This window comes from Corythoichthys intestinalis, chromosome 18 (genome assembly GCF_030265065.1).
Source record: "Corythoichthys intestinalis isolate RoL2023-P3 chromosome 18, ASM3026506v1, whole genome shotgun sequence".
NCBI lineage: Eukaryota > Metazoa > Chordata > Actinopteri > Syngnathiformes > Syngnathidae > Corythoichthys > Corythoichthys intestinalis.
In genome coordinates, this window is record NC_080412.1 from 26,328,013 (window position 1) to 26,340,748 (window position 12,736).

General features: G+C 41.6%; 3 protein-coding genes across 5 annotated transcripts in view; 2 read left to right on the forward strand and 1 right to left on the reverse strand.

Annotated features, from left to right (window-relative positions):
• The window catches only part of clip2 (CAP-GLY domain containing linker protein 2), a 28,561-nt gene extending 18,667 nt beyond the window's left edge, over nt 1-9,894 (forward strand). For both annotated transcript variants that reach the window (XM_057820593.1, XM_057820592.1), the window contains exons 4-17: nt 782-906; nt 1,021-1,234; nt 3,828-4,025; nt 4,103-4,206; nt 4,285-4,345; nt 5,160-5,456; nt 5,524-6,012; nt 6,080-6,137; nt 6,212-6,295; nt 6,380-6,536; nt 6,616-6,775; nt 6,848-7,036; nt 7,134-7,196; nt 7,291-9,894. In XM_057820593.1, the coding sequence (XP_057676576.1) occupies nt 782-906; nt 1,021-1,234; nt 3,828-4,025; nt 4,103-4,206; nt 4,285-4,345; nt 5,160-5,456; nt 5,524-6,012; nt 6,080-6,137; nt 6,212-6,295; nt 6,380-6,536; nt 6,616-6,775; nt 6,848-7,036; nt 7,134-7,196; nt 7,291-7,302 (2,211 nt within the window). In that variant the 3' untranslated portion in view covers nt 7,303-9,894. The remainder of the gene's footprint in view (nt 1-781; nt 907-1,020; nt 1,235-3,827; nt 4,026-4,102; nt 4,207-4,284; nt 4,346-5,159; nt 5,457-5,523; nt 6,013-6,079; nt 6,138-6,211; nt 6,296-6,379; nt 6,537-6,615; nt 6,776-6,847; nt 7,037-7,133; nt 7,197-7,290) is intronic.
• The window catches only part of LOC130906349 (claudin-9-like), a 24,481-nt gene extending 12,973 nt beyond the window's left edge, over nt 1-11,508 (reverse strand). Inside the window, exons 1-5 of one of the 2 annotated variants that reach the window (XM_057820597.1) lie at nt 11,431-11,465; nt 4,270-9,842; nt 4,040-4,189; nt 3,789-3,976; nt 1,439-1,502 (exon numbers count right to left, since the gene is read on the reverse strand). The gene's annotated coding sequence lies outside the window, so the exon portion shown is untranslated. Of the gene's footprint in view, nt 1-1,438; nt 1,503-3,788; nt 3,977-4,039; nt 4,190-4,269 lie in introns of both variants that reach the window. The other variant, XM_057820596.1, reaches the window with a different exon arrangement.
• Nucleotides 10,761-12,736, forward strand: part of gtf2ird1 (GTF2I repeat domain containing 1) — a 12,778-nt gene continuing 10,802 nt past the window's right edge. The window contains exons 1-2 of the mRNA XM_057820591.1: nt 10,761-10,918; nt 12,569-12,697. Of these exons, the coding sequence (XP_057676574.1) occupies nt 12,572-12,697 (126 nt within the window). The 5' untranslated portion in view covers nt 10,761-10,918; nt 12,569-12,571. The remainder of the gene's footprint in view (nt 10,919-12,568; nt 12,698-12,736) is intronic.

The window sequence follows — 12,736 nt, forward strand, 5'->3', positions numbered from 1 at the left end:
AAAAAAGGTGCCATTAATACAGGTAACGAGTGGAGCCTCATTAGACCTCGTTAGAAGAAGTTAGACCTCTTTGACAGCCAGAAATCTTGCTTGTTTGTAGATGACCAAATACTTATTTTCCACTCTAATTTGGAAATAAATTCTTTAAAAATCAAACAATGTAATTTTCTGTTTTTTTTCTCCACATTCTGTCTCTCATGGTTGGGGTTTACCCATGTTGACAATTACAGGCCTCTCTAATCTTTTCAAGTAGGAGAACTTGCATAATTGGTGGTTGACTAAATACTTATTTGCCCCACTGTATATATATTTTTATTATGAATAATTGTTGTGTTCTTCTGATTTATTTTACATTTATTAACGTACAAAATGTTAAAAACAAATAAAATGAACAAAACCAGGAATCCGTTTTTCAGACCATTGACGTCAGTACCCAAAAATTTAATCACTTCTCTAGTTTCATATTGTAAACCTATCCAGCAGGTCTGATTATAATCCCTTTATTTGCTCTTGAGTTATCTTGAAATTTCTTTTGTGACGTCCTTGACCTTTGATCTCATTACACCAAAATTGAATCACCTCTTCCAATTCACATTACAAACATATCCTTTAAATTTGGAAATGATAACTTAATATAATCCTATTCGTTCTTGAGTTATCTTGAACATAAAAGGCTAGACATACAGAACTGAATAGTAACCGCCGCTTTCTGTTAGTTTTACCAATTGGCGGAAGTAAATATAGAACACATACAAAGCAAATCTTCTGTGTTTGGGGCCAGGTGGGAGGCTCCAAGATGGGTGTGATCCGTTACATGGGTGAGACGGACTTCGCCAAGGGCGAGTGGTGTGGGGTCGAGCTGGACGAGCCTCTGGGGAAAAACGACGGCGCTGTGGCCGGCACAAGGTTCGCCGTGTTGATAGCGTTTCCATTCCTTTCAACGGCGAGAGATGACTTGAGATAAGAATTTTTTGAGTTAACGGCGTCAAGGAATTCAACGTAGCGCTGTGATGTGTGCAGATATTTCCAGTGTCTTCCCAAGTTTGGGCTGTTCGCGCCCATCCACAAGGTGATCCGGATCGGCTTCCCATCCACTAGCCCGGCCAAGGCCAAGAAAAGCAAGCGTGTGGCCATGGGTGTGTCGTCGCTGGCCCACAGCCCCAGCAGCTCGTCCATCAGCTCCGTCAGCTCGGTGGCCTCGTCGGTGGGCGGTCGACCCAGCCGTGCCGGACTGGTGAGATATTTTGGCCTCAGAAAGCGCACGCTTTGTGCATTAGAAACAAACAGGACGACGTGGCATCGATTTGACTAGAGCGGTTCACGCCCCTTTTTTACTTTGCTTAATTGCTAGCAGCCTTTGTCATCAACTTTAATTGCCGTCAGTAGTCAAGATTGCTGCGTCAGCAAGAACACTCGCTTTGAGTGATAGTTGACTCACCGTGATTAAGCATCATTGATTGTGTTGAAAAACACTTGCTGGTGCGCTTAGACGAGCCGGATCTCTGTAAAAAGAGCAGGGGTGAAAGTGGTTAGAATTTCTTTCCGGAACTTCCGGACGTGAAGGTTTTTATTTAATTATTTTTATTTATCTATCTATTTTTCCTTTTTTTTGGGGGGGGGGGGGGGGGGGCAAAACTACTGAAATGCAAAGAAAACTGTTTTGGCCAGTTATTTCTAGAACACATTATAAAACTGATTTTCATTCAAAATTGTATTTTTTTCAGTGATTTGCAAAATAAGAACGCTGTAGAATAGAATAGAATAGATTGTACATATTTTTCAATCTCCAATATGCAAAATTAAAAAATATATATACATATTATATATATATATATATATATTTACACAACACAAGATAAAACAATATAAAATGCATCAATGGGGAGTCAATGACTTCTAATAGTGATACTCCTGTGGTATAGGTAAGGTGAAATTTGATAGCAGCATTCAGTAATAAACGTTTATTAACACTGCAAAAAAAACACATTCCATTTTACAGTATGCTTCTATTTGTAGACCGCCGCAGTGGTATTGGTAAAGTGACGTGTGATAGCATTAGTAATAAATATTTGTTATCAACAGTGCAAAAATAGTTTACAATATGTTCTTCACATACTAAATGCCAAATCTTAACTACTTAAAAACATAGGATGTGTATTCAAATTTAAGTTGTGTAAACGTATTCTTTTTGTTGTTTTTTAATAATAAAGATATAAGTAACATACATTCAGAAAAATAAGTACAAATGACGTATATTATGCAGAGTGAAATGGAATATATTTTAAAGATCGCACAAACATGGACTTTTTTAAATCATAAGGAAATTAATAAGTAGCCTAACATAAATGAACAAATATAAGTCCAAAGTGCACATGGTGCACAGATGATCTAAACCTCCCCATCAGAGCAAATAAAACTAAATATGACAAATAAGCCTCCTAATGCTTGCCTTGCTCTTAAAGATTTGATCCATTTTCTGTTGCATTGACCTTTTTTTGTTGCATCAATTCAACAAACTTTTTCAGAAAACATGCACATTTGAACCAATCTGAGCTGACTATCTCTGGTGATCACATGCTAGTATGTCAGCCAATTGAATGGATAAATGAGTCCAGGCGTTGTGCTTTGCTGCCTGGATTAGCACATTGACGTGACTCGTCATCGTCAGACTCAGATAACTGCAGCAGCTGGGGAAACCTCCATGCCGTCCGCGGTATAAAATAAATAATAAATATCGGTGGAAACGGATTACGCTACACAAGCCCTTTATTATGCTCGTTGTTAACACTTGTGTATGTAAATCTGATGTTGGTAGATTGTTTTCTTCTTGAAGATTAAATGCATGTGTGGCAGCTTTGTATTTTTTTTATTTTTCTTTACATAGTGTTTTGACACTTGCCGTCATATTGTCGGAATCAAAGCACCGTATACCGGAACAGCATTCCAGCCCTGAATGTTATACCGGAACTGCGTTCCTGACCTGAATCTTATACCGGAACTGCGTTCCTGACCGTTCTGGCCCACTTTCACCTCTGAAAAAGTTATACCAAAAAAAAAAAAAAAAAACATGTGATATACCGTAGGGCTAATAAATTACCATCTTTACATTCAAACAAAAACTAATAATGTGTTTTAGTATTATTATTTAAGTTTTAATATTAGTAGGGATCACTTTACATAAATCTATGCAATCATCTTTTTTTCCCATATTTGTTATTTCTTTTTTGATCTGTTAGCCCTTATTTCTAAAATTGAACAAAAAAATAACACATTGATGTTAATGTTTTGTTTTCTTTTTTCGATTTTTAAAAAAATTTTCGTAAATAAAAAAAAAAAAAAAAAACATATTGTTTACTGTAATCACCGGTATTTTATTTCTAGTTTATAAATAAGAATTTTGCGGTTTCTGTCATTATTTTCACAATTCAGATTTCTATCTGTTGTATCAAGTAATGAAATGAAATTATCATTACAAATCTTTTTAAATGTTTTGGTGCTAACGCTGCATACAAAAACTATTACCGCAATTGTCACTCCAGTGGCTGTATGTTAGATAAATGTATGTAATAAAGCTATCAGTCACTCATTAATTTAGAATATGTGTTGTTAGTTTATGACCATTTAATATTATCTGTGTACATTTAAGATCGAAGTGTGTGAAAATATTCTGCCCAAATATTTTTTTACTCTTCCAGGTTTAGCAGAAATATGTCAAACATTGCCCTCCAGTGGCTCCCAAAGTACTTACACTTTAAAAAAACACTATTTGACACTAAAGCTCAACTTACTTGTTTATTTTTGTATTCATTCCACGTTTGTCCTTCAAGCTGACAGAGACGTCGTCACGCTATGCCCGCAAGATCTCAGGCACGACCGCTCTGCAGGAGGCGCTGAAGGAGAAACAGCAGCACATCGAGCAGCTGCTGGCAGAGCGCGACCTGGAGCGCGCCGACATGGCCAAGGCAACCAGCCGCATCTGTGAGGTAGAGAAGGAGCTCAGTACCATCAAATCACAACACGTACAGGTAGGAATGCTCACTGGATTGGGTGGATGTTGTAGTCCGTAAGGGACGTGTCCAACCCGACCCCATGTCATACGCAGTACGTTTCGGAGAATGAAGGAGCCCTGCAGCAAGTTACGGCCGCCTTGGCTGGCGTGCAGAAAGCCAAGGTGGAGCTCGCCAATCAACTGGAAGAAGAGAAAAGGTAGCTCGCTTGTCGTTAACCAAAACAGCAGCATCAAACATGCAGTCTCGAGTGTGAATGTACCCTTGTTGCTGTCAGGAAAGTGGAGGACCTTCAATTCCGAGTGGAGGAAGAGTCCATCACCAAAGGAGACCTGGAGGTAATTTAAACGTCTCTTGTTGGTAGAGAATCCCAGAACAGCTGTTCGGTTGTGCCTTTTTTTTCATCCATGTACAAAAAGTTACCCTGGAACAAAGCGGTAATGAGAGCGCCATTGTCGCCTACTATAGTGGATGTGCGATTACACTCAATTCTAGTAAGGCCAAAAAAATGTTGCGAAGGGTCACACATGCCAGCTTATTTTTCCTTACTGTCACGTCACAGACAGTAAAATATGAAGAAATGAACACTCCTCAGTCAGAGGTTACATATTGTGTTGGGGCACAATTCCACTTGCCCCTTTATGCAGAAAAGGGACCTCCAATTGTGAAAAACACTAAGAAAAGTAGGTTTTCTAGTTTAATTTAGGTCCAGTAAAGTGTGTTTTTGCCAACAGGGAAGACGCAAGTATGATTCAGCATCCTTCAGGGTAAGGGGGAAGGTGACCATTTCTTTCTCTTTTCTTAATGAGATGTGATCTTGTTTGGGATGCTAACTCATAACTTGAAACACACTTGCTCTTCTTCTTCTCGTGTGCTGTGATGTTTTCAATCCAAATCCAGTAGTGGCTTGCGAAGGTAGAAACGGTTGATCTTTTTCTTGTTTCAATTGGATGCTTGTTCTGTAGACAATCCGACAGTGGCTGTGCTCTTCTCACAATTTTCCACTTTCATTCAGCACGTCGCAGTAATCCTATAGGAAATGTTTGAATGTATGCAAACCCAAGCAGGGAGCCAAACAAAGGATCTGCCCCGGTGTGTACACTAATGTATTGATAAATATTGTGAATATTTACATGTCTTTCCTAATGACAGCAAACCACAGTGGAGGAACAGAGTCGCATCGTGCAGTTAGAGGACGAGCTCAACCGAACCAGGGCCGAGGTGGAAAGCCTGCGGGTTCAGCTGCCGGGCCCTGACAGCCTCACCCCAGAGGCCCCCACGGCCACCCGGGTGCTTGACTCCGAGACAACAGCGTCGTTGGCGGTGAGCCAAAAGGAAGCAGAAGAGCTGAAGTTGCTGTCGGAGAAGCAGAACCAGGAAATCTGCGAGTTGAAGCTGAAGGTCCAGCAGGCCACTAAGGAGAACATGGATATAATGGATGTCTGGAAGGTAGTCAGCCAATCACAAGCCGTAAAAAATCCCAAGTCCCTTTCTCACTTTTTCTTTTCCTACGCAGTCTAAATTTGACTCTTTAGTAAGCGAGCACCAGCAGTCCTTGGAGGAGCTAAAGGCTTCGTTCTCTGGTAACCGATCTGCGCCAGAGGATCAAGAGCCAGACGTTCAAGAGCTACGTGCTGCCCTGGAAGGCCTGAAGATGGAGCACCAATTGGAAGTGGAGAACCTGAAGGCCAAGTATACAATTGAAGCTGCCATTCTCACCAAAGAACACGAGGACCTCGCCGCTCGCCTTCGGGAGGCCGAGAATGCGGCTGGTGGGTTGTCCTCAGAGGAGGTTGCCGACAAATTGCGTAAGGCCGAGAAAAGGCTAGCGGAGATGGAGGCGCTTCAGTGGGAGCGTGACAGAAGCGCGCGTGAGCTGAAGGAACGGCTGGAGACTTCAGAAAGCGAGACGTCCGATTGCAGGGTGGAAATCAAGAAGCTGCAGGAGGAGTTAAGGGTGACAGCCAATCAGCTGCGGGCCTTGCAAACCGACCGTGAAGCTAACGTGAGCGCATTCAGGCAACACTGGCTTCTGCTGCCTGATTGGTTGTTGTAACGCTTTGTTCTCGCAGGTGATTGAAGATAACCAACTTTCAGACGACAAGGGAAAATCAAAGCAGAACATGGAAGGTATGACTTTTCTTTTGTCCGATCATCTGTTTACCAGTAGAGTGGTTGTACTGTAAGATTAATCTTCTTTTCAGAAACCATGGAGAAACTGCTAAAACGGGAAAAAGAAGTTTCCACTCTTACCTCCCAAATCGAAGCCCTCAAATCTCAAATTGCAGGTCAGACACCCAAACTACAAGACAACATTCTCTCTTCAAACTCCGTTTTCTTATGTGTTATTCCCCTTTTTTCCCCTTTGGCAGTTCTGGAGGGTAAAGTTCGAGCAGGGGAAAGAAAAGCCGAAGCCCTCGCCAGGGAGAAGGTGCGTGTGGAAGCGGAGCTTGAATCCATGACCAGAAAGTCCCATGATGCCTCTGGGCAGCTGCTCAGCATCAGCCAGGAGCTCCTGAAGAAAGAAGGGTATGCTGGACCGAAAGGCTTAGAACTGGTGGGCCACAAATTCTCCAACATTACCCACGTGACTCTTTTTCCACAACAGAAGCCTCAATGAGTTGCGGGTTTTCCTCCTGGAGTCACGTCGACACTCCCGTGAGATGGACAAAGACCTCAACCGGGAGGTGCGTAAAGCCGAGTGGAAGGTAAAAGAGCAAAAACTGCAAGATGACATCAAGATGCTACGTGACAAACTCCTTATGCTGGTGAGAAACCCAGGAGAGCAATTGACCAACAGAGCCTTTCCTCGATGACTTCAAGGTTTTTTTCAACTTCAGGGCCGCGAGAAGTTCTCCCCGGACCACCGCCGTCATTCCATGCTGGACCCCTCGGCTCTGGACTCTGAGGTTACCCGCCTACGCCAGCAGCTGCACAGCACCGAGGACGCGCTGAGGACCGCTTTGGAGCACAACCAGCAGGTGGACCAGCTGGTGCAAGCAATGGGAAAGCATCCAGAAAAAAGCCCGGTAATGCCAGCTGGATCAATTTGACTTGGGTAGCATATTCTCAAGTGAAATTTACCCTATGCCTTCTCCATATAAACGCCTGTCTCATATCTTTCAGATGCACGGAGCGCACAAATCGGCCAATGGAATTCACCATCAGGAGCCTGACAGCACTCAAGACGTCTGTATTATTTTTAATGACTTTTTCAAAGATGTGTTAATAATACAGCCTGTTCTAAAATTTCTCTTTATTGGGGATGGGGCGGGGTTTTCAGGAGAAGCACTAACACCACCTGAGAAAGCGTCAACTGGGACTCGCAGACGAACATCGATCCTCCTACAGATGTCTGACTTTTAAAATGAAACTGTGCACAGTCGCCAAAAAGCACCTGTTAGCCAGTCACGAGGACCAAGTACTGTAATTTAAACCTCTGGTGGGATTCTTCAAAGAAATTGCCAATCGGCAAAGGCAACTTTTTTGTTTTACAATAGAAAAAATACCTTAAGTCCAAGAATTTACCACCCGGTGACTGTTTTTTTTTTTTTTTTTATTCGCTACTTTGAAATCTACCAAGTGACTCTTTGAGCTAACAAAAAGAACCTTGTGTGGTTTAATGATTTTGTTGCCATGTGAAAGGATCAGTGTCATAAACTGTTAAATCATTAACAGGTATTAATAGGTGGACATTAGAGTGTACACTTGGGCACTAAGGTACAGTCAATCATTAGACTCCCTTATTATGCAGAAGCCAGTCAAAAACGTCGAGGCATTTCCAGATTTGTAATGAAGCCAGGATATCTAATTGCATTGGATCCAGACAGACCAAGATACAGTTCCGTTAATCGAACTCTCGGTGGTAAAGTTACAGTGCTGCTCAAAAGTTTGTGAACCCCCTCAACATTTTGGAATTTTCTATTATTTCAACCTGATTTCCTAATCAATCAATTCAGTAGTTTTTTTTTGTTTTTTTAACAGTTGTGTTGTCGAGACTAAATTAAAAAGAGTTTTCATCAACTGATGTAGGTGCAAAATTGAACTGTTTGGTCACAACCAAAACCGCCATGTCTGGCGAAAAGTCAACACTGCATACCACCAAAAGAACCTTCTCCCAACAGTGAAGCATGGAGGTGGGAATGTCAAGATCTGGGCTTGCTTTTCATCCTCAGGACCTGGACAACTCCACATAGTCCAGGGAATCATGAATTCTGAGGAATATTGTCAAATCCTAGAACATAACCTGACGCCATCTGTTTTGAAGTTAAAGCTTGGCAGAAGGTGGATCATGCAACATGATAATGATCCAAAGCATTCCAGCAATACAACCAAGGAATGGCTGAAAAAGAAGAAGATTCGTGTTCTGGACTGGCCCAGTCAAAGTCCTGACCTAAATCCCATTGAAATACTGTGGCGGGACCTGAAGCGAGCAGTTCATGCCAGACGCCCATCAAACCTCTCTCAACTGATTGCGTTCTGCAAGGAAGAATGGGCAAAAATCCCCCAAAGTAGATGTGAGAGGCTGATTAGTCACTACAGAAACCGTTTGGTTGAGGTAATCTCTGCAAAAGGAGGCGCAATATCCTATTAACTGAAGGGGTTCACATACTTTTGCACACATGATATCTGAGTTTTTCTTAAATCAACCACTTTTGTTAAATAAAGAATGACAATATAACTATTTCTTTTGTTTCAGTCCATTATTTGGAATGTCAGTATTGTGGATTTGGGTATAACTTAACATTTAATAAGGTTATTTTAGTTTTTTTTTTACAAAAAATCTGACCATCGCTGTGGGGTTCACAAACTTTCGAGCAGCACTGTATTTCAGGTCCCAAGAGTGTATTGACAGGAACATGTTCACGTCTGTTATTTAACACTGGGGCAACTGGTTGAACCCATTCCAGAAGCAGAAAGACACCAAAGTAGCCATGAATGGACTCCCATTGCTACAGTTCTTAGAGGCCTGCACTAAGTATGTCCAGATCTGTTATTAGACTTCAATGTAACTAATTGCACTTGCCCGCACCCCCCAAGAAAAAAATACAAGGTTTGTCCAGAGCTGTCTCCCAAGTCATAAGACAACTTGTTAAACCTGTTGTAAATGCAGACATACACAAAGTCATGGTTGGACTGTCAGTTCACCCATCCTACAAAAAATTACAAGGAAGGTTTCACATATGGGGAAAAAAGGGAAAATCAATGAGTCACTGTTAAATATTGAAGGCTACAGCCACAGTCAACAAAAAAATCCAGCTTTCAAGGGTGCAAAACAGGGCACCCGTTGTGGCAAACATTTGTCCCCAAAAAGAAACACCAATACACATGCTAGAGCTACTGTCTGTATCTGTTCTAGTGCAAAAAAAAAACATGGGTAAAGGTACAAAAGAAGGTACCACTGCAGCAAAAAGACACTGTGCCTTCTCTGTAGGACTACTGTCTACCCATTCCGGAGCCCAAATAGTATATTCCTTAAATTCAAACGTAACTCATAAAGGTAGTCGTAGACAGTTGTCCTCCTAAAGTTAGATGGACACACCAATTGTTAAGATTCTAAGGCTCTGTCTGTAACAAGGATGCTCCTCAATTTTAGGAAAGCAACGTTCCAAAGGCAGGACCTTTATGGGTACCACCCCTGTGACAAACATTGTGCCTCATCAAGGTATGAAAATACTTAACTTTGGTGGTGCAGGAACGGTTTCTTGGGCTCAAACCTGCCACCATCCAAGATCTTCCAATGACTGTCCACTATTTACTCGCTGTGGTTAGTGGCAAAAGAATCGTGTACTGTTTCAGGAATAGCCAGTGTCAGGATTCCTGCTGCAATGCTTTCTGAGATTGACATATTAAACATTTACAACCCCGTTTTCTTCTGGCTGGCTCTTATTTATATCTACACAAGTACTTGATTGCAGCAAGACTGTGCTGATGCAAGATTTTTGCATTTCTAGTTGAGTATATATTTTTTACATGGATTATGCACACAATGTAGCACTTTTTTTAATCATTGAATGTTGCATTTCTAGTTGAGTATATATGCAGTATATATTTTCAAGGATTATGCACACCATGCAGCACCATTTTTTTTTTTTAAATCACTGAATTTAAATTGTGTCTGTGAAATTTAATCATACAGACTGGCCAGTTAACATTCCACATGTTTTTTTCTGTCTAGAACTCTTCCAAATTTATATGGGTTAAACTAATTTTACATTTTCATTTTTAGTCTTTAAATCTTTATTATATCATATAGCAAAGTAGTTTAAAAACAACTCTTCCCCCCCAACCAGGAAAGTTTTTTTTCGCACTTAACTTTCCTCTTAACACATTAATTATTAATTTTCCACATCAATTCCACAAAAAAAAACAACAACCGTAGATTAGATAGTACATGAAGTAACTAAATAAAAATATGTTGAGTGATTGTTTTTGACATTTGATTTTTGTTGTCTGCCCGTCCTACTGTGTATTCCAATCCCACAGATTTTCACGTGAATTTGTTCGGACGAATGCAATAAAATGATGAAAAACGCTGGGAATGTCCTCTTCACTCATTTTTCACCTGCATCTTCTTTCCCGTTAATCCTGCGCGGCCCCGGGCGCAACCAATGGACGCCGCCGTTGAGTTGGGGTTGGGATTAGCACGGGGGCGAATGACTTTCAATTTTACTGGATTACAGAACAAAGAACGAGAGGGGGGCACGAAAAGGACATTTGTACTACTATTGCTGTCGAGGGGGGGAACAATCCGAAGAGGGGGGGATATCGACATCTAGATTGGGATTACGGCCGTTTTTTGCCAGGCTGCGTTGAGCGACATTTGTGCGTTTTTTCTCAAATGATGGATTAAACAAAACCTATTCCGGGATTGACGGCAACCGACCAGGCGGATTTAATCGCGAATTAAGGTGAGATTTCGCACATTTTTCGACCTCTTTAAACCTTAACAATTTACTTCCATATGAAACATCACATATATAAGAACATATTTTGGCATTGGATGTACAGAAGGCATAGATTATTTGGCAACGACAGGGGAGGTGGGACGGGGGGAGTGCTAATGTTAGCTCGCAAGATAACTAGCTGGCTACTTAGCTAGCCCTTTAGCTAATTAGCTCGTGCTTGCTTTCTCGGTGAACTTCAAATATGAAAAATGTCAGCGACTAAATACATCCAGCAACCAAATTAAACATTCTCCATTCTTATGCTTCAACGGCTACGAGTGCGTGACGATACTTGTGTTATTGTTATTTACGTTCGTCCTTCGCCAAAGTGTCTGTTTAAAGGTGATTAGGCTAACACAACAAAGCCAGCTGCTGTTTCGTCAGACGGAGCCTTTAAAAGTCGTCATTTGCTTCTTTTGTCAAATATTAGCTTGACAATAAAGCCAAAAGAGTGGTTATTAAATGTTGGCGCTTACTTTAAAGGGGAGTGAAAAAAATGTTGATATCGCCGAAAAACCAGCACAGAATAACTCATTTGGACGGCACGGTATGCTAGTGGTGAGCATGTCTGCATCGCAGTTCAGGAGTACAGGGTGCGAGTCTCAAAATCTTCCACAAATACCCCAGATATAGATGTTCATAAAATTATTGCGCCATATTTTCGATACAAAATTTTCAGATGCACTTCAATTTCTACACTCTAATGAAACTTTTTGTGGGGCGTGCCACATTTTCTGTATGATAAAATACACGTTTTCTGGAGGCGTGCCCCATTCTATACTTAAACATTTTATTTGGGGATGCATCAACTTTTCCACACCATTCATTTAGTAAAGTAAATATAATGCAACAGTTTATGCAGAAGCTTAATTTTTTTTTTCATAACACTACCCAGTGAGACTAATGATCAAATTGTCTGTAGGTGTGCCATTTTCCAATATAGTCAAAGAAATGTTTAGGTGTGTGTTACATTTTCCAACTATTTCACAGGCTTTCCATTACCATAAACGATCGATGTCAAATTTTTGGGATTGTTGTGGCATTTTACCCTAAAATTTGGACAACATTTGTGCATGTATAATTTCTTCATGAGGCTTCTTCCTCATGTGAATTTTTCGTTCAGGCTGCTATTTTCATGCCCTTATCATTCAAGAGCAGGAAAACTGGGGAGGGAGGGATGTAATGTTTACTGTGGCCTCAGGGGAAAACGCGTTTAGACAGCCACGCCCGCTTCTTCGTCATTATCATCATCACCACCACCACCGTCTTCCGCACGCTTCTGTTGAGCCAGCGGCCGGCATAATGGTTGGCAGCGTCTGCGGAGATTAAAGGGCCAGCACCACATTGTTCGCGTGCCCCGAGATTAGTTTCCCGGGAGACGGGTTGTGGTTGCCGTGGCGACACTGCTCCCTTTCGCCACGAATGGCAGTTAATGATCATGTTTCAGTACCACTGACGGATATAGACGTCCAGTCCACTTTGACTTGTGTCACACAATCTGCTCACTGGAAAGGCATCATATTTTAAAAATGGGATGAACATATATTATCATCAGCGGCAGCCAATGAGTTAGTTGTAAAAGGCAAATGTGCTGTTATTGTTTTGGGTTTAAAGGTCATGTCTCAGATGAGGAAGCTGGCATGTGATGGCGCCCGACCCACCTCCCGCTGTGATCCTTCAGTTCCAGCTCCATCGGCCAGGCAGGAGATCCTTACCAGTCTGGTATCGGCCCTCGACTCGGTGGTAGGTCTGCCGTCCTCTGCACTACTGAGCTCCTGGCTA